Source organism: Phytophthora sojae (genome assembly GCF_000149755.1).
Source record: "Phytophthora sojae unplaced genomic scaffold PHYSOscaffold_6, whole genome shotgun sequence".
Classification (NCBI taxonomy): Eukaryota; Oomycota; class Peronosporomycetes; order Peronosporales; family Peronosporaceae; genus Phytophthora; species Phytophthora sojae.
In genome coordinates, this window is record NW_009258120.1 from 315,452 (window position 1) to 334,683 (window position 19,232).

Consider the following 19,232-nt stretch of genomic DNA (forward strand, 5'->3'; position numbering starts at 1 on the left):
ATGCAGCCACTTGACGACATCAAGGTGGCCATTTTCAGCTGCATTATCCATGGCTGTTGTAGTCCATCCTTCGTCGCAGTTTTCGTGCAACCACTGCACAACATCCAAGTGGTCGAGTGCAGCAGCATCGTCCATACCTCTGCTATATTCGGAAGAAGAAAAGGTGAAAGCTTCGCTCCGGTTGGCGTACAGCCACTTCGCAATGTCTAGGTGGCCACCAGCGGCACAATATTGTAGTGTACTTCTCTTGCAACCCTCCGGCCGATTATCATGAAGCCACTTGACCAACTCCAGGTGACCGTTTTTAGCTGCCATAGCCATGGCTGACGAGGTCCACCCTTCCGTATAGTTGGCATGGAGCCACTGCGCTATCTCAAGGTGCCCGTTGCCAGCAGCCCAATCCATGGCGTACACGGTGCAGCGATGAGTATTTCGTGCAACCACTGGACGACTTGCATGAATCCTGAGCGGGCAGCAGGGTCCAAATCCGATTCCCTGCAGCCGTCTGGCCTCTTCTCGTGCAAATACTTGATCACGTCCAGGTGGCCCTTGTTCGCAGCTCGCTGGAATGCCCCACTAACTAGTGGGATCTCGTTCTCTTCCAGAGGCCACGTTACTATATGTAATTGGCCATGCTCAGCTGCCACCTCCAGAACTTTTACGGGATCTCGTACTAACCCTCGACCGGAAACAAATTTGAGCATCTCCAGGTTGCCCACCTCTGTTGGATAGTCGGAGAATACTCTGGGATACTCGGGAGCATCAGCCAGGTCTTCTGGCGAAGCATTCTCCAGAAACCATTGCGTGACTTTCCACTGGCCTGTCAACGCGGCTGTGGACACTGCGCCCGTAACCTCCAGCTCAAAGTTCTCATATAGCCACTGCACGATCCCTACATCCCCACTCCTGACCGCAGTGAGTATCAAGTGCTGAGCAGACTCAGGTCGAAGCGAAACATTTTCCCGTAGCCAGTCCACTTCGTCCTGGTGGTGGTTGAGGATAGCCCCTTCCAGCTCACCCCCTCCCCAGCAGCCTCTGCTTCGATGGTTGTCCCACAGCCAAGTTAAAATGCGCAGGTGGGCGTTAGACGCAGCTGCAGCGACGAGTTCAGTGAGGACTTCCCCAGGGAAATAGCTCTCAGCGACCCACTTTAGCGTTCCCAAATCTCCCGTGCTGCTGCTAGACCTGCCACGTTGTTGCCGTCCCACCGCCGAAGAATAGAATTCTTCATCTTGGATTCATGGGCCGCCAGGTACTGAAGAGGTGAAGAGGACGTAGACTGCCACCCGAAATCTTGTACGCAGAGGTCAACGTCAACGAGTCGGAGAGTTCATCAAGGAAGGAGTCGATCACTCGGAGCACGCTGTCGTTTACATCTACGTTGAGACGTTCGCGACAGACGAGACGCGCGGCAGTGAAGACTGGGAAGGCGACGTGTCCACCGTGCCTTGCCAATCCATTGTTGCTATAATAGCTTCGAAGGAGCTTTTGCAATGTGAATGATGATGCGTCGCATCTCCAAAAATTTGTGGTCCACTGAGAGAGAATACTGAGTCCCACAAACAATTCAGGCACATAATTTCGCATTTTTATACTATCGAATATTTATTTTGTTGTGCAATTATTGTTTATAAATTTTTGCAGGACGAATGTTTAAATGACAACTTACGTTATGTGAATGTTTTAGCTGCATTTACTCTTGTGGCTGGAAAATGAGTCCATTCATCGATATCAGTCCTACTCAGATCTCAAACCTGGCACGGTAGCATGATAAGCTTAAGCTACGAAGTATGGTGCACGAGCAATCCCCTCGCTGCAAAGGGGCCGAAGTATTCTTCCCAGCAACTACGGTCGACTATTGCACAATGCTTGAGCAACGCGTCAGGAATATCCAGCGACACAAATCCCGTATAAAACAGAATAAAGTGATCGCCATCCCCAACTGCCTTCTCCTTTTCCGCCTGAAACTCAGCAGCAGAAAGTGGTTTGCCCCCAGCAACTTGCTTGAATCCGTGAACCTCGTGAAAAACCCTCTTGTACCATCTTCTAAGCAAAGAAAGGAACGTCTAGGCGACGACCCCGTCGCATTCTGGTATAACAAAAAGCGGTTTTCAGAATCCAAGTCACACGTGCAACTCCCAAGCGGAGCCAATTCAACTTTGCGCGGAACCTCCCGCACGAAGCGATCAAAGCCAGATCCAAGGCGAGCTCCAGAGTGTACAATTCCCCACAACAACGGTGATTCCGGAGCAAAAGCCATTGATTTCAAAACTCGAAACTTGCTGTAGAATTCATCCCAGGCTTGCTGCGGCAAGATATCCTGACGTGAATCCACTGGGACATAGCTGTCAAACTCTCTCCAAGGATTTCCATCCGCCGTGAGCATCAAATACAACACGTACGGACACTGAAGAAATGCATCCCGCAATCTGATCAAACCCGCTGAAATAACTTGGTCGAGAGTAGCGTTTCCGAACATAGTACTCTTGTAAACAACTCGACGAGCAACAGCAGCCAGAAACGCCTCACGCATAGCGTCAATTGACGTTAGAATAGCCGGGTAGGCTTCGAAAAGTGCTTTCACCACACGTTTCAGCACTTTTGCAAAGTCGAATGTACCGTTTTGACCGATACTTTGCATCACGGTGTAGAGAACTTCGAGGCATCGACTAAACCCACCCATGTCGTCAACCAGAAGCTGCACCAGAGCGTCACTCCCATACCCCAGGAAAACATCCTCGCCTTGTATCTTCGGACGGGCCAGCATCGCCGGTTGGAGGTGAAGATGCCACTGAGAAGACATCGAGAAAAAATTATCCACTGGTTTGTAACTAGTCGCAGAGGCGGTTGCAAGCACCCAACACTTGGACGCATTCACGAGATCACAGAGGGTGCCTAGTCCATAGTGAAACTGCGATGCTGAGTTTCCAGATTGAAGATCTAAATTGTCCAGATTGTCTACACACAAGATCACGCACAGTTGGTGCGGAGGCAAGCCTTTCAGCCGTCCCAGCCTCGAGAAGACTGAACTTGGGGTCAAATGATTGGCCGGATTTAGACGGAACGTCTCCCATGGGTGTAAATCCTGAAGCTGGTACAGCATGCGAGTGCCGATGGCCAAACTAGCGTCAGCAAAGCTGTCCGCATGGCTTTGCTCCTCGAAGGCGACGTTAAACGTGAACGCGTTCTGCAGCATCGAGAGCATTTCCTCGTTCTTGTGGCCCTTGAGCACGTCGTTTACAAGCCTGGGGAATTCGTTTAAGAGCCGCGACTTGCCTGTTCCTGGGCCGTCCAGGCAGAGCACGAGAGGGTGGCATTGCGCGCACTGAGCGTTACATTTCCAAGCATCAAAGTGTCGGGGGATAGCTTGGGCGAGGATGCCGAGGTCGGATGGCTCCTGGAAATCCCATTGAGACCCCACAGAGGTTACCAATGGCTTAGCAGCTCGTGGGGAAAACTTGATAGATGGCGGCTCTGCCATTTGCGGGTCGAGTGAAAATGAATGCGTGTATACAAGCTGGTTGGAGGTTTAGCAACTAACGTAAATAGAGGATCTCTTCACCGGCAAAAGCTGGTTGGAGGTTTCAATCATGTACTAAGTACAAATCAATCACAAACCGTCGGATTCTTTCATAAGAAAAGCTAAAAGAAAGAAAGAAGAAGAAGAAGAAGTACTGGTTTGGGGGCTTTGGCCCGCGGCGTTCGCAGTTCGGTCATTTTTTTTACTGTAATTCAAAACCTGCACAGTAGAAAACTTTATTTTCTACTAGTAATACTATGTAGCAGCGCTATGCTTGCCGCAGAAGAGCGTTGCATGAAGACGTTCTTGAATTTTAGCGCTTGCTCTTATTTTTGTACTGCGAAATATCATGCGTCAATTTGCTGGGTGGCTTGCGCTGCTCGATCTGCCGTGGCGGATCTACGTGAACTCACACTATTGGGCTGCTACCGCGGGAGTCCCCGTATGCGGCGTGCAGCAGTGCGCGGCGACGGGCGTAGTCAGCCGTCATAACCGCAAATTTCATTTCATTGCATGAACTCACACTAGCGTTACTGCTATTCATGGTACATACTGCACAGCTTCAAGCTGCCAGACTGAGCTTCGGTTCATGTTGAATGTATAATGTATTTATTTTCTGGGGTTATTCGGGCTATACAGGGGTCGGACGATACAGTATGAAATTGTATTGCGAGGCCAAAGCTGCAGTAGTAATAACGGCAATATGAGGGCAACCAATAATAATAATAATAGGTACAATTTAAGTATATTGTACCATTCGTGACATGAGTTATTCATTGCCAAAATGTGACAGGAAGGCCGCAAACTTCACGCGAACTTTACGCAAACGTGATATCGAACTATTACTGAGGTGTCAGGCCAACCTATACAGTGAGAAAATACAGGTGGAGGCTGATGACGATTACAATAGCCCTGTACTGTTTCCAGGACGGTTTTGGGAAGTGTTGTTGTCCGGCAAAGCGCTATTGAGTATACACCGCTTGCTCTCGCAACCCAAGGCTGTGTCCTCGACCCGAAAAATAGATATTATAATAGTTTATTATAGCATTTTCATCATTTATGAACGCCCAACCCCAGAATTCATAGTATTTGATATTGTATTGCTATTATTGGGACAGTGTCATATTGTATTGGTTTCATGAACTTCCAATAATAAATAATTGTCGTGGGACACATAATAATTGTTTTGCTATTATTTTTTCCGACCCCTGGGGCTATATGTCCAACTTCGACGCCTGCAACTTGATTTTGTAGAATTGCTATACTGATTTCAATGCAGTTTAGGCCTCCTCACTTCAAAGTCGACTCTCAACAAACATTCTCCACCCACGACCATTAATCAATAGCGATAATTTTGTTGTACTCAACGACGGTTTATAGTTGCTGCTGCTGTGGCGTCCGACACGTACATACAGATACCGTATCTTAGAAATAACAGCCACATGTCTAAACTAACTTAGCCGATACGACGGCGACTCTGCTCGCTTGCTGCCCCGATACGATCGATTCCTCACAGATTACATTGATTGACTGATCACCCCACTTTATTATCGCTGCTGCCTGGTTAGCTTATCGACAAAAACTTGCTCTGAGCTCTAATGAATCGTTTGCGCTGCTATGCTGTACTACAATTGCTGTACAACTGTCATTGCTGTTGTTTCAAATAGCTCTTTAACCGATAATGCAACATATTACATTATGTCAACATAATACATTATGTCAACATAATACATTATGTTGCATTATCTCAAACATCCGCAAGGGCGCAAACGACAGCTCTTACGAACTGCGGATTTGCTTCAAGTATGATATGATTGTCTATTTCACTCGACATCTTGTATAATAGACAAACATGCTCACCCGGCTTAGAACGGCCAGGCTCTGTCAAGCTTCGGGCGGAAGTTGCCGTCGTTCATGGGCGTGTTGGCTTTACTGAAAGATACCGCGTTCAGAGCTCTGCGGGCGTCTTCCGTCATCTGCTCCCACATGATGAGGTCCTGGAACGTGCCAGCCTTGTCGGTGGTGTCCAGCGCGTGGTTAATGGGCCAGTCCATCTCGTAATTGACCTTCACACTGTTGCCGTCCAGGTTCTCAGGATGAAGAGGGGCGTACTTCTTGTACCCATCGTGGGTAGACGCCGAAATACCCAGGATCTTGGGCTCCGGGACGTCCGGGTTGTCGATCTACACAACGACGTGCTCCCAGTGGAAGCGGTGGCCCATTCTCGACGACGGCGAGTCCTTGGGAAAGAACCAGCAGTACATGATGGCCCACACGTCATTGTGCCAGCCCGCACGCCCGTAGACGTGCGAGCCGTGGCCAGAGCCTCTGCACCCTCCTTCGGGGCTTCCTGAAGTCTGAAGGCCGCACTGGTCTCGCCGATACTGCTCACAACGGGGTACGGGACGCATCCGGAGCCAATACGAATTTGCGGTTTGAACTTGATAGCGGCCTTCTCCGAGATCGTGACAGGCTCAGGCTGTGGGAATGGCTTCACTTCATCATGGTTGATGGTCTTCGTCACCCACGGAGCTGGTGGCGGGGTCGGAGCCGGAGTCGGTGCAGGGGTTGGTGGAAGCGTGGGTGCTGGGGTCGGGGGCTCCGTTTCACGTGGGTTTCGTCTCGTTGGCTTGATGGTCACATTGGGAGTAGCCCTCGGGTACTTAGTAGCTAGCGCGTCTGAAACGTCCAGGTACTTCACAGTCGGCTTAGGCGTGTTGATGCTGTCTTTTTTTTTCGTGGGCTTTTTTTTTTATTGGAAAAGGTTATGGTGTTACTTGCATGAGCTGAACTCTAATATCCTTGTTGCAGCGTAAGTGATGAGATCACCATTCTGCGGTGTGTTCTGTACCCTCGACGAATTATCCAGTGGCTTGTGTTGAGAGCCGTACGTGTTGATGCTGTCTTGCTCTTGATCTTGGGAAGCGTCTTGTTTCTGGGCATGTTCCTGGGCCTTGGAAACCTTTTGAACGTTTCTGCTTGAGCTGCCACGATTAGCGCTGCCGACAGGAAGACGAAGAACCTCATCGAGAGGGGCTGCTTCAAACTGGAAGGGTCTTCCGTGTACCGCTCGGAGAGTCGAGAAGTGAGCGGTGCCGCAGTCTTTCATTGGTTTGAGAGTCTCAAACCGGCAACAACAGGCACGGGCTTCGCAAAGCTCGTGATCTGGAAATTGCAACCGATTGTGGCGATACATGTACCGCACCGTACATACATGTATTACAGTACAACACTGAAATCCCTGGTATTGAATACATACTAACGTTAGTACATGTCTTCTTGTCTTCTTGCGGCCAATCCGAACGGGTATCCTTGGAGGACTTTTGTACGTTATTGCCTTGTTTTCGCGTTGTACATAAGACATGAAAAACATGTATGTAAGATGTGTAGAGTAGAGTCCTGAAAATTGCTGGCTCCCCTCAGAACCATTGTGCGCGATTGGGGCTTCCGCTATTTTGCGGCCCATTACGCTTTACTACTTGGTACTCGCCTTGAACAGGCACAAAGTATACACAGTCTTTATTTTGTGTTTGGGCCCTCGTGACTAACGAGTCGTGAATGAATCGACCCCCCAAAAAATCTCCCCACTTTTCAAAATGCCCCTACTATCAATGGATACATATGTATAGTACCGTATACTAGATTTGTACATGTACTTGTTCCAATCACAAGATCAAAACGCACGGTAATATAACGAAGCTTAGGTTAGCTCCGACTAGTAGTAAAGTGCTGGCGATATAAATAATAAGGGCAAACTGCCTGAAGCTGGGGCACGAAGTTATGAATGGCAACTTAGATGATGCACTTCCCTGCCTCAGTTCTTCAGCTGAGCCTCCAATCCGTCGCGGCAGCAGTGTTCGACTTGATGTCTGTGGTGTTCGACAACTGAAACTTGTCGGTGAAGCTGCTGGGTCGACATCCCTCGGGTTGATGTGGCTAACTAGCGATCTCACACCGAACCATTTCTTCTGTGTTGTTCTTACGTCAACTTTGGCTGGCTGTGCACCCTATTTTCTTGCATGACGACAGTCCATAGTCCATAGTATGGGGTAGGAAACCTGCCGTATTCCACATGTAGAGAGTGAGTTTCACCGAGGGACGACGTTACCGCCACACAGAGTGCACATAGAAAAGCCAATATGTGGTGTGTTTGTGGTTCGAATTGCCACACACTCGCCACATATTTCAACCTGGATTGGTTGGTCATTTGTCTAAACGGGATGACGTTTTGTTTGTCATAGCTACATGCCTCGACCGTAAAGCCTGTTTATAGTATGAGCAACAAAGGCGAACAAAACCATTGTTTTTACTGAATGCACGTTCCGGTGAGATCCCCATCGATACTCTAAATGCTGACCGGTGACGCTGTGTTTCTCAACCTAATGCCTGAAGTACTTCGTACCTGTGACAACCCGAGAACATCTCCGTCTACATGATAAGTATGCATTGGAATCATGGTCACACGACCAGCGACCAAGTTAAGGTACACGGCCGTGACCAGGTAAAGCGTGTGGTACAAGAAACTAACCACAGCAATACAATCTTGAGTAGCTGTGTGGTGTGAATTTGACGTAGCTGTAGGGTGAGTTAAGCAAAGCAAATCTACCGCATTAATCATTGTTTTTACCTATTCCGAATCGATTCAGCTAACGCTAAAAGCACGGTGAGACGAGCGGAGCACTTACATGAAGAGTGTCAGCCGGAGCGAATTCAAATTTGCATTTATAGTGGCCAGAATGGATATTTGCTTAATGTGCTTCATTGCGAACAGAAGAATGAAAATTCCGCAATTGTAGTCGTCGGTCTGGTGCAGGTCAATAATTCGCTCTTGTTTGTACGGATCATACTCGCTTCTAAGGTCCGCTTTTAAATACGATCGCCAACTTTGATCAAGTCGATCGTAGTAGCACTGCAGGTGGAGAGGATCAAACTGATACATCGTTCTGCAGCCTACTCGTTGGTCGACCAGAATCATGCACCAGTGGAAGTTATCGAAACAAATCGGAAGAACCAAAAACCGAGAGACACCTTGGAAAGATGTAGCAAGTGCATCATGCAACAACGCGTGCTCTGGTTTCGTATAACTGAAGAAGGGTGTGTCGATAAAACAAGTGTCTTTGCGGTATCCAAGATAAACATGGAGCGCCATCTTGATGCACAAGTCGTTCATCCAGTTGCCGTCTATAAAGGCAAACAGATCATAGAAAAACGCCTCCTACATGTTACAATGGCGGTTTAGTATCAACATGGACATTTAAAGTTAAAATGTTGTACTAACAAGATTGCCAAGCGCTAGGCGGCTGAACACGGACGTTGTTCGGAGTACATCCACAATGTTTTGCACGACTTCTTGATTAATCCGAATCTCGTCGGCATGACTTGGAAATCAATTCAAGCATGAGGAAGCTGCTGCTAGATATTGAAGGCGCTGGTGGAACATTTACATTGCTGTAATAGCGGAAGAGTGGAAGCAATCTCCAGCATCCCCAGCCTTCACACAAATATTATCAATGCCTTCTCCATCCACACCTACGTCATGAACAATTTCCCCGTTGACGCGGCTTGCATCGCGTTTCTCAATCATCGCCGCCTCCAACATAATGATGTTATCGTAGGCTGTATCCACAATCTCTTTGTCGAATACAAATCGTAGATTCATTGGCCGTTTGCCGTGTATCAAACTGTACTTTGAATTAAAAGCAACGATCGAGTTTTTATCCACATTTGAAACCATTTCAAAACATTTTTCGTAGAGAGAGATCAATACTGAAGTAGTCGTAGGGAAGGTCAATAATGCTGGCAAGCGAAGTAATCTCTTCTGCATGATCGCGGTGCTGACTCAACACGCCTGCCTCTTGATACGGGCAACTCGAACTTCAACGGCGTCTGCGTTGTACTCTTTTGTAATCTCGTATTTCATGTTGCGCACATCTTGCCGGATCACATCCTTACCTTTGAATTTAGGAAGGTTAGTTTTGATCGCTGTATGATTTCGGTAATACGTGAAGCTACAGTACCTGAGGACGTACCGATAAATCTGTTTTAAATGGCGATTTAGCTTTTATTAGCTGTTGAACCATTGACAAGACGACTGGGTCTTTCACGCGCCGGTTTTCAGCATACATTCGCCATATCGTCTCGTTCACAGGATGTGTATGAATAGGTTCCGATTAATTTACTCGGTAGCAGTATTACCACTTTCGAGTCGTCTTGTTTAACACTCTCGTGAGAGTCACAGACAAGCTTGCTTCACATGCTGTCCCGCGCAAGTGCTGAACAGGTCTCGTTCCGTTTCCTAAAGAAAAAAAACTTAGTCACAGTATATAACCATGCACAGCAGGTAAGCCTTGTATACCTCGGTTGCGGTCCTTCCACCCGTGCGTACAGATAAACAAGACGGAGTAAAACCGGCCATACTCGCTGCTGTACTGCGCGTCTTCTTGTCTTGATTTATTAAAGTACTCAATAGAGACTGAACTCCTTTTCCTGTAAAAGAATATTGAATAAGGTAAGTCTGACTAGACCTCACAGGGAATGATAACTCAACGTACTTGTACATCTGGTAAGTGTTCATGAGACTTCGGGAGCGCCGCCAATAGATGCACATGGACGAGGAGAACGTGTGGACACATCCGCCGATGACTCGGAGGATCCGACGGCGACGGGAGAGCCGGCGGCAGCCGGGCTCTGGATATACCAATGGCTGGTCAGGGAGACCCAAGTATACTTAGATCAAGTCAATCGGAACCCGGGAGTAATCCGTCTGATGAGAGGCACCAACGAGCACAAGGAGAACAAGAAGGAAAGCAGGAGGGGAAGACTAGAGAGTAGTTTGAGAGACGATAACATTTAATCTCACTTCGGAATTTGCCCCCTCAACCACAAGCTACAAACCAACAGGTTAACAGCCGCAACAAGCTCAAGCCCTCCCCGACACCGACATGACGACGTCCAGCAAGAAGGCCGAAGTCATCCTGGGAAGCGACAATTACTTCCACTGGGAGTTCGCGATGCGTATGACGCTCGCGAGGAAGGGGCTGCTGGCGCACGTCCAAGTGGTGAAGGACTCGACGGAGATGACGGAGGCCTGGATGCTCAACGACATGAAGGCGCTCGGTCTAATCGCTCAAGGCGTGGCTGTGGAACACCACACGAAGATTCGGCCGGCGACGTTGGCTATCCAAGCCTGGAATACTCTACGCGAGTTCTAAAACCGGACGACGATGCATAATCGGGTCACGATGACTCGTCGGCTCCACGAGTTCAAGATGGAGGACGGTGCGACGATGGCGAAGCACCTGGACAAGTTCGACGAGCTCATCGTGGGCCTCCAGACGCTTGGAGAGCCGCTCGATGACTCCCGACAACTCGTCATCCTGCTGAGCAGCTTGCCGGCGGAGTACGAGTTGATCGCATCCATCGTCGAGAACTCGAAGGACGTGACCGTCATCGAGGTGAAGGAGCAGCTGCTCAAGGAGTACGAGCGGCAGGAGAAGAAGGAGACCTCGGAGCGCGCGTTGAAGGCTACCTCGTTCGGAGGTAGGGGCCAGAACGGGAAGTTCGGCAAGGGCGGCAAGGCATTTGGCCGCAAGCGCAACGGCGGACGAAAGGTCGGTGGCTTCAAGGGCAAGTGCTTCAACTGTGACCAAGTGGGCCACATGAAGCGGGACTGCCCGGAAAAGGCAAATGGAGACACCGCCGAAGACTCGGTGTTCGCTGTGGCGGAGAATCAATCAGCGGGTTGGCTGATCGATAGTGGGGCGACGGCTCACATGACGCCTCACCGCGATGACTTGTTCGAGTACAACGAGTCGTCGGCGGACATGTATGTGACAATCGCGGACGGGAAGAAGATCCTCGTGGCTGGGAAAGGGTCGGTGCGCCTAATGGGCATCGACGGCAAGCGCATCAAGATGGTGGAGGTGCTCCACATCCCCGGACTCGACCGGCGACTACTCTCGGTTGTGAGGTTGGCTGAACGCGGCATGGGTGTCGAGTTTCAGCTGAAGTCGTGCGTCATCTGGGACAAGATGAAGGTGATCGCTTCGGGGAAGAAGGTCGGTAAGGCGTACTTGCTGGACTGCCAGCAGGACATGGCGTACTACACCGAGTACTCGGGAGTCGACGGAAAGTGGGAGCTATGGCACGCTCATATGGGACACTTGAACGGAGACGCTATGGCGAAGACCCGCCAGGCGACGGACGGGCTCCCGACGACTCAACAGCAGATGAAGACCCTGTGCGGAGGATGCATGAAGGGCAAGCAGACGGTCGCACATTCCCCGTCGCGGTCGACGTCGGCGACGACTCGACCGCTGGAACTGGTTCATACGGACGTGATGGGTCCTATGAAGACGAAGTCCAAGGGCGGAGCGAGGTATGTGCTCACCTTTGTCGACGACTACTTGCGACACGTCGTGGCGTACTTATTGACCAAGAAGAGCGAGGCCGTGACCAAGTTCAAGTCATTTATGGAGCTGTACGAGAACCAGTGGGGACAGAGCATTAAGTGCCTGCGCTCGGACAATGGCACTGAGTTCGCGAACACGCCGATGACTGAGATCTGCCGGGTGAACGGGATTATGCATCAGAAGACGGTCCCGTATAGCCCCCAGCAGAATGGCTTGGCGGAGCGGATGAACCGCACGATCATGGAGAAGGTTCCATGCATGCTACACTACAAGGGCGTGGCTTCGATATGGTGGGCAGAGGCGGTCAGCACTGCTGTCTACTTGATCAACCGGTCGACGAACAGCATGCACCCGACCAAGACTCCGTACGAGTTGACGTTCAAGTCGAAGCCTCGGCTGGACCATCTTCGAGTCTTCGGGTCGATTGGTTACGCCCATGTCGACAAGTCGCGACGCAACGCACCAAATTGGAGCCGAAAAGCTTCAAATGTATGTTTCTTGGGTACGCCGACGACTCAAAAGGCTACCGAGTGTACGACTTGGAGTCGAACAAGGTGAAGGTATCCAGATCGGTGAAGCTGGACGAGCGCGAGGTGAACGGCATCTACGACACGGCGCCCAGCGAGAACTCGCCGATCATTCAGTCGACGGAAGATGTCGACGATGAAGTGGTGCTGCACGAGGAAATGCAACGACCTGCCACCGACGAGCCGATGGAATCGGTGGAAGAGGCCGTCGAGGACACGGAAATACATGAGGCGGAGACGTCGGAGCCATCCATGCAGGAGCTGACAACGTACCGACGACTCGCGAAACCGGTATTTAATGATGACATGATCTTCCATCCGGAGCTGGAATGGGCCCGGCGTGCCTGAGAACCGGTACTACTACTTGGAGATAGTTCCGCAGACGGTGAGGAGTCGAAAGAAGATGGTCCCGATGACTCGGACAACGATGGTCACTTCTGGCCACCGTCTCCGAAGCGACCCAGGGTGGACGAAGACAGCCTATTGGCTGAGACGGTGCTGGCCTACGCCGCAGACATCGGCGATGCCAATAACGCACCCACCACGTATCAGCAGGCCATGCAGAGCCACGAGTCGTCGGAGTGGGTGAAGGCAATGAATGCGGAGCTCAAGGTACACGCGAACAACGGATCATGGACGCTGGTCCGTCGGACACCGAGTGCTCGACCGATCGGTTGCCGCTGGGTGTTCGCAAAGAAACGCGACGAGCACGGCCGAGTCATCAGGTATAAGGCCCGCCTGGTGGCGAAAGAGTTTAAGCAGAAGTATGGCGTGGACTTCATCGAGACGTACTCGCCCGTGGCCAACATGAACTCGATCTGAGTGGTGTTGTCGGTCGTGGTGGCCGAGGCGTACATCACCGAGCAGCTGGATGCGGACACCGCCTTTCTCAACAGCGGGCTGGTGGAGCGCGTCTACATGGAGGTGCCCTACGGAATCATCAACGCGAAGAACATGATGTGTCGGCTGCAGAAGGCGATATGTGGTCTGAAGGAGGCGGAGAATGCCTGGCATAAGACCATCCACCGAGTCTTCGCGGGCATCGGATTTCGGAGCTGCGGTGGCGACCAGTGCGTATACGTCAAGGGCGAGAAGGGCAGGTTCGAATATGTCTGCCTGTACGTGGACGACATGATCATCGCGGCCAAGACGAGCAACGAGATCCAGGAAGTCAAGGTGGCGCTCAAGAATGCGTTTAAGATGAAGGTGTTGGGCGAGGCCAAGTTTATACTTGGTATGGAGATCGACCATGACTCATCGGCGAAGACTCTCATGATCAAGCAGACTCGATACATTGATGATGTGGTGAAGCGGTTCAACCAGCAGGACGCCAAGGTGGTGGTGAACCCGTGCGAGTCGGGCCTGAAGTTGTCGAAGACTCAGTCGCCGACGACTCAGAAGGAACGCGAGGAAATGCAGGCGATGACCTACCGAGCACTCATTGGCCGTTTGCTGTACATTACAACGTGCACCAGACCTGATGTGGCGTACATCATGACCCAGTTGTCGCGCTTCCTTGAGAACCCCGAGCAGCAGCACTGGAAGGCTGCCATCCGCGTGCTCAGGTATCTGAAGAGCACACAAGACATCGGCATCGCCTACAATGGGAATGCGAAGAAGGCCGAGGTGACGGCGTACACCGACGCCGACTGGGGCAGCAATCTCGACGACCGACGCTCGGTGTCGGGCATCATGGTGATGATTAGCGGGGCGCTGGTGGTCTTCAAGTCGAAGTACCAGCGCACGGTGGCGCTCAGCTCGGCGGAGGCCGAGTACATGGCGCTGAGCCTGTGCACGCAGGAGGTGCTGTGGACCCGCGCCATGCTCAAGGACATGGGTCACGAGCAAGTGGGAGCTACCCAAGTATGGGAGGACAACCAGGGTGCGATCGCCCTCGCAAGCAACGCTGGGTACAACGCGAGGACCAAGCACGTGGACATCAAGCATCAGTTCATCCGCGAGAATGTGTCCCGAGGACTCATCGTCGCCAACTTCGTGCCGACGGAGGACCAGCTCGCGGACATGCTTACCAAGGCGTTGGGGACGAAGAGGCTCAAGTACCTGATCAACGCAAGCGGAATCGTCGGGAGGGTCGTGCAGCATTAGCGGTGAGTGGGAGTGTTCATGAGACTTCGGGAGCGCCGCCAATAGATGCACATGGACGAGGAGAACGTGTGGACACATCCGCCGATGACTCGGAGGATCCGACGGCGACGGTAGAGCCGGCGGCAGCCGGGCTCTGGATATACCAATGGCTGGTCAGGGAGACCCAAGTATACTTAGATCAAGTCAATCGGAACCCGGGAGTAATCCGTCTGATGAGAGGCACCAACGAGCACAAGGAGAACAAGAAGGAAAGCAGGAGGGGAAGACTAGAGAGTAGTTTGAGAGACGATGACATTTAATCTCACTTCGGAATTTGCCCCCTCAACCACAAGCTACAAACCAACATAAGTACTCTCACAATACTCCCCTAAAGCTGCCTCGTAGTCGTCCCAACAAAGAAATGTTGTGCGCTCCATCCGTCGAGACTCCGACTCTCCGTACGTACCCGTGCCTGTTGTACCGTCATGCTCATCTGTCCTACCTCCGCGGATTCCTGCACCACCCTCTGCTGCACCACCCTCCGTTGGAGCTAAACCAGGGCGACGCCAACTCCCGGCGCCGCCACCGCTGTCACCGCCGTCCACCAGGTCCCGCTCCATCGATGTCGTTGTGTATCAGTGTGAACTGCCAACGCTTGTCTCCTCTCCCAAAAATAAACCACATGTTGATTTTTGTGGGGCAACTCACCAGCAACTTAAGCAACTTCAACGATTTAACTGCACACGGCACGACATACAACAGCGGGCCAAGAACGCAGCGTAAATCGTACTACTACATCGAATAGATCATCACTGGAGGTGGAGGCTCCACGCCTACACAATTTTCCCCGCCACTACATTCAACTGATCGACAGCCGACAACAGTGAGTATGTGTGACTTGTTGCACCTTCAGGCAAGTATAACACGGTAGATTGGGAGCTGGAACTCCCGCCAAGTACAACGTGTATTGTTTGTTACTTGGAGAATTAATTGAGAACTGATACTAATCTACTGCCTGCCCTTACATGCCATTGCTGGTAGCCCAGGAAAGCCAGGCAGCCAATCCCAAGCCCGATCATGGGTATCCAGTAGTGGCGCCTAGTTAAACTTTGCTAGGATACAGGTTGTGGATTCGCCAACCACCACAGTATGGCGAAGGTGGTTTCACAATGAAAAATACCGTAGATTGGTAACGTCTAGCTTAAAAGTTGCAGTACGCTGTTCACATGCTTTCACACTAGTCTACTTTTTAGGGTTCCAAGAGCCGATTTCGTTGGGTTAAGTGCCAGAAGGCGCTGCGACAGCTAGATTAGCTAAAAGGTCAGCACCCGCCACTAGGCTTAGCTGATGCTCATGAAGATCGACGCCCAAACAGTAGCTCCCAAAGAGCATTTTTAAGGATCAAAACAGTTAGTTGGGCACACCCACAGCTGACGATGATTTATCGAGTAGATGAGCGTGCTCATCTGCGCATTCTGATCCACACCCGGGTATCCGTGGCCAGCCGTGTTGATTCTCGTGGTCACCTTATCGGTGAGCACGTCAAGGAACTGCTCCGCGGCTCCACCTCTCAGTTATCATGTATGTAGCACTTCTGAACTTGAACACATTACATATCTTCTCATGCTTAAACGTGTCGAAGCTTCGTGATGCCTTGGCGCTGGGTGCACGCTCAAGGATGGACGAGCGACTCAAAGCATGATGTTTGACCCACTCCTGGGCACGACCGACACGGGTCAGATATCGTAGAGCACTAGCATTACCGTCTCCTTCCCCTGTTAACGAGGCTGTCCTCAAGCGATAGCGAGCGGAAGTCGTTCGGGTCATGCATGTACAGGAACCATATCGACTATCTTGCACGACATTGGAGCCGTACTAGACATGCATCCCAGCGCTCTGACGCGTGCTGCTGGTCGTGACAAGAGCGGTGCCCTGTTCCAGCTTAGCCCTCTGCCTCCTACTTATCCTCCTAGCACTGGTTACGGACCTGGTTATCGACCTGACACCAAATCCAGCGACAGTAGCTCGCAATGCAGAGAGATAGCAGACAGGGTCCGCTCGGACCAACCAACCCGACCCCCCGCTGAGCAGAAGTCACTCGCCTATTAGACGGTGACCTCAGCCATTGGCGGGATGCATATTTCACTGGAGAGGCTGACGAGCCTGACGCAGACGCCGATTAAGGAAGACGCGGCAGAGGCGATATGCAAAGTAGGAGCCCCAACCTGTAGATGAAGCGTTACCATCTGCGGGACAGGTCGTTGTAATCGTTAGGAAGAACTAATGTACCTCAATTCAAAGCAAACAAAAACAAAATCCAGCGGCAATAGCCACCAGGTCTCGACACTAACTTTGGATAGGCAGTTAGTTGACAATAGCCACCAACCGGTTACCACGGGTTATAGGTATCAATGGATCAGTGTCGACGGCGCTACACCACCACTTGTCAGACACGTCTCGACCGGACTTTCAAGTAAAGCTGCGCTATATCACTTGGGTTCTACAAGATCCGAGTATCTCCTCACTGCCTATTTACCAGCGGAGTCATTAGCTACGTAAGCCACCACACCAAGCCGCCAACGTCTCGTTGAAAACAGCAGCCCCAGATCCGTTGGACGCAGCCTCAAGTTCGCCGAGGCGCTGTAGTGCTGCTTCTTCTCGCGGGTTATTACGCTTAGGAAACAAGATAGCCGTACCGTGCGCAAACTCCTATTAATATTACAGCCATATGAAAACTCCAACCACAAATGCGCCACATACGAAGTCACATACGCTCCACACACGTGTGTGGATATAATCACTCCGTTCACCGAGTGCCCCCCCCCCCGTAAAAAAGCAAATCCCAAAGCTAAGTTTGACGGACCCGATTCGCACATATATTTTAGCTAACCGGACAGAAACATAATGTTACTACTTTTTTAAAGTTAAAAATATGTATTTATTAATATATACTAATATATATATATATACTCAGCAAACGATTGAATGGGATAGAAAATCGAGTTAACACCTTGTCTCCGAACGTCGTAAGTTACGACATGTCTGTTTTTTATGTCGTAAGTTACGACATTGAGCGCGTTATACTAGAAAAACGTAAAGACACGATTTTCTCATACTTTAATCAAGTTTATTTCAAGCAACCGCAACCTATAAGGTGCGAGAGGTATCTGCGACAAGCTCACAGAACCGGGTCAGAGGATGGGTTCAAGTGGGTGAAAGATTCCAGTTTGATCCAGAGCCTGGACAGTTTGGTCCAGAGTCCGGACAGTACGTCCAGAGTTGGACCAGACAGATATCCTTCAGTGAAGGATAAGTGAAGGGCCTTCACCCAGCACACGACGTTGACTTGAGACACTTTTGGCGGCAGCTTAGGGTTACCGGCTAGACCTAGGGAAGCGCGCCGTGTAGCGCACGCCCGGCAAGAACGCAGGCAAGCGCAAGAAGACACAGTAGGAACTGCAGCTTCCCCGCGAAGAAGGAAGCGATGGTGGACAATGACAGCAATGACAGTGAGCGTGTAGGTTGCGTTTCAGTTAGTCAGTGGTCAGTTTCGTGTGGTTGAATAAAAGTTTGTTGAGCCAATGCACCTTCTTTCATGTGATTTCTGATCGGAGCTGCAGAACAGTGCACCTCATCAGCCATCCGTTGACTGTAAGTGGGGTCATTTACGACATTGAGCGGCGATTGCTCTATTTCTATGTCGTATTACGTACAACATTGGCGAGAAAACTTGATGACAATTTATACACCTATCCCGACGAGAAACACATGGTCATTACAAATATCAAGTGAATCTGTAAGTCGTAACTTACGACATGCGCTTACGCGCCTGAGGCGAGTACCGTTCGGAGACAAGGTGTTAACTTGAAACCCGGTAATTGAAGCCGGTAGCTGAGGGCGGTATTGTGGTTCCTTATCACTGTGTGGCTTCTCTGGCGATAACTCGGTAACTGGAGCTGTAGCTGAGGCCGGGTGTAGTATACTCACCTTCTGTATGTGTTGTCGGCGACAACTTGTCGCCCTGCCCGCACTCCGCTTAGGTACGCTCCTGATGCTGCTTGAAACTATCTTGCCATCATCCCGCATTATGGGAACCTCACGCCATGGCACACAACGTGAACGCCATGCTGTTCAGTCAGTGCGGCCAACGAACTGAATGTCATCCGGAGGGATATTAGAATCTATCACGTGTCGCGAGTGCCCTGGATGGGACGGTCAAGCGTTGTATGGAAACTAGAACGGTTAGGCAGTGGCACAAATAGCGAGAAACAGAGTCAATATGCAAAAGCAATCAACTTGTTCTCTCCAGTGCAGATTCACGACTGACCCTACTTCCTTACCGCGCACGGAGCCTGACAGCTCGTGCTTTCTTCTTGTTTCGGCTCTCTGTCGGCTCACGTGCCGACTTCAACACGTCACCAGCTCACCTGGCTCTCGTCTCACCCCTTCGTCCTTGGCTCACCTCACAGCTCACGTCCCGAGCCACGCGGTGCTCGTGACCTCCGTCCTGCCCTTCGTGTCACTGCTCACCCATCACTCGCGTCACTGCTTCCATCGCAACCGAGCGCGCCACCTAACCGACGCGTCGCCAGTCAGCGCCCCTCCGAAATGGATGACTGCCCGCTCACCGCATCGTCCCACAGCTGATCCTCCAGAAGTCGATCGCTGGTCGAACGGTCGTCCGTGTAG

General features: G+C 50.9%; 6 protein-coding genes across 6 annotated transcripts in view; all 6 read right to left on the reverse strand.

Moving 5' to 3' along the window:
* The window catches only part of PHYSODRAFT_462169 (hypothetical protein), a gene marked incomplete at both ends in the record, with an annotated part of 5,239 nt that extends 4,915 nt beyond the window's left edge, over positions 1–324 (reverse strand). The window contains one exon of the mRNA XM_009531981.1: positions 191–324. Within this exon, the coding sequence (XP_009530276.1) occupies positions 191–324 (134 nt within the window). The remainder of the gene's footprint in view (positions 1–190) is intronic.
* Positions 325–368: 44 nt separating this feature from the next.
* PHYSODRAFT_513805 (hypothetical protein) lies at positions 369–1,154 on the reverse strand (the record flags this gene model as incomplete). Its single annotated transcript, XM_009531982.1, has 1 exon — positions 369–1,154. A coding segment is annotated over one exon (786 nt), but the record flags the coding sequence as incomplete, so codon positions are not given.
* A 587-nt stretch (positions 1,155–1,741) lies between these two features.
* Positions 1,742–3,481, reverse strand: PHYSODRAFT_316404 (hypothetical protein; the record flags this gene model as incomplete). Its single annotated transcript, XM_009531983.1, has 2 exons — positions 1,742–1,781; positions 2,019–3,481. The coding sequence occupies 2 exons, from the start codon at positions 3,479–3,481 to the stop codon at positions 1,742–1,744; spliced, it is 1,503 nt and encodes a 500-aa protein (XP_009530278.1).
* Positions 3,482–5,385: 1,904 nt separating this feature from the next.
* On the reverse strand, positions 5,386–6,463 carry PHYSODRAFT_257244 (necrosis inducing-like protein NPP1 type; the record flags this gene model as incomplete). The annotated part of the gene is made up of 3 exons (XM_009531984.1): positions 5,386–5,703; positions 5,817–6,247; positions 6,412–6,463. The coding sequence occupies 3 exons, from the start codon at positions 6,461–6,463 to the stop codon at positions 5,386–5,388; spliced, it is 801 nt and encodes a 266-aa protein (XP_009530279.1).
* Positions 6,464–8,201: 1,738 nt separating this feature from the next.
* On the reverse strand, positions 8,202–8,717 carry PHYSODRAFT_514071 (hypothetical protein; the record flags this gene model as incomplete). The annotated part of the gene is made up of 1 exon (XM_009531985.1): positions 8,202–8,717. A coding segment is annotated over one exon (516 nt), but the record flags the coding sequence as incomplete, so codon positions are not given.
* A 243-nt stretch (positions 8,718–8,960) lies between these two features.
* Positions 8,961–9,344, reverse strand: PHYSODRAFT_302703 (hypothetical protein; the record flags this gene model as incomplete). The annotated part of the gene is made up of 1 exon (XM_009531986.1): positions 8,961–9,344. The coding sequence occupies one exon, from the start codon at positions 9,342–9,344 to the stop codon at positions 8,961–8,963; it is 384 nt and encodes a 127-aa protein (XP_009530281.1).
* Between the last annotated feature and the right edge of the window lie 9,888 nt (positions 9,345–19,232).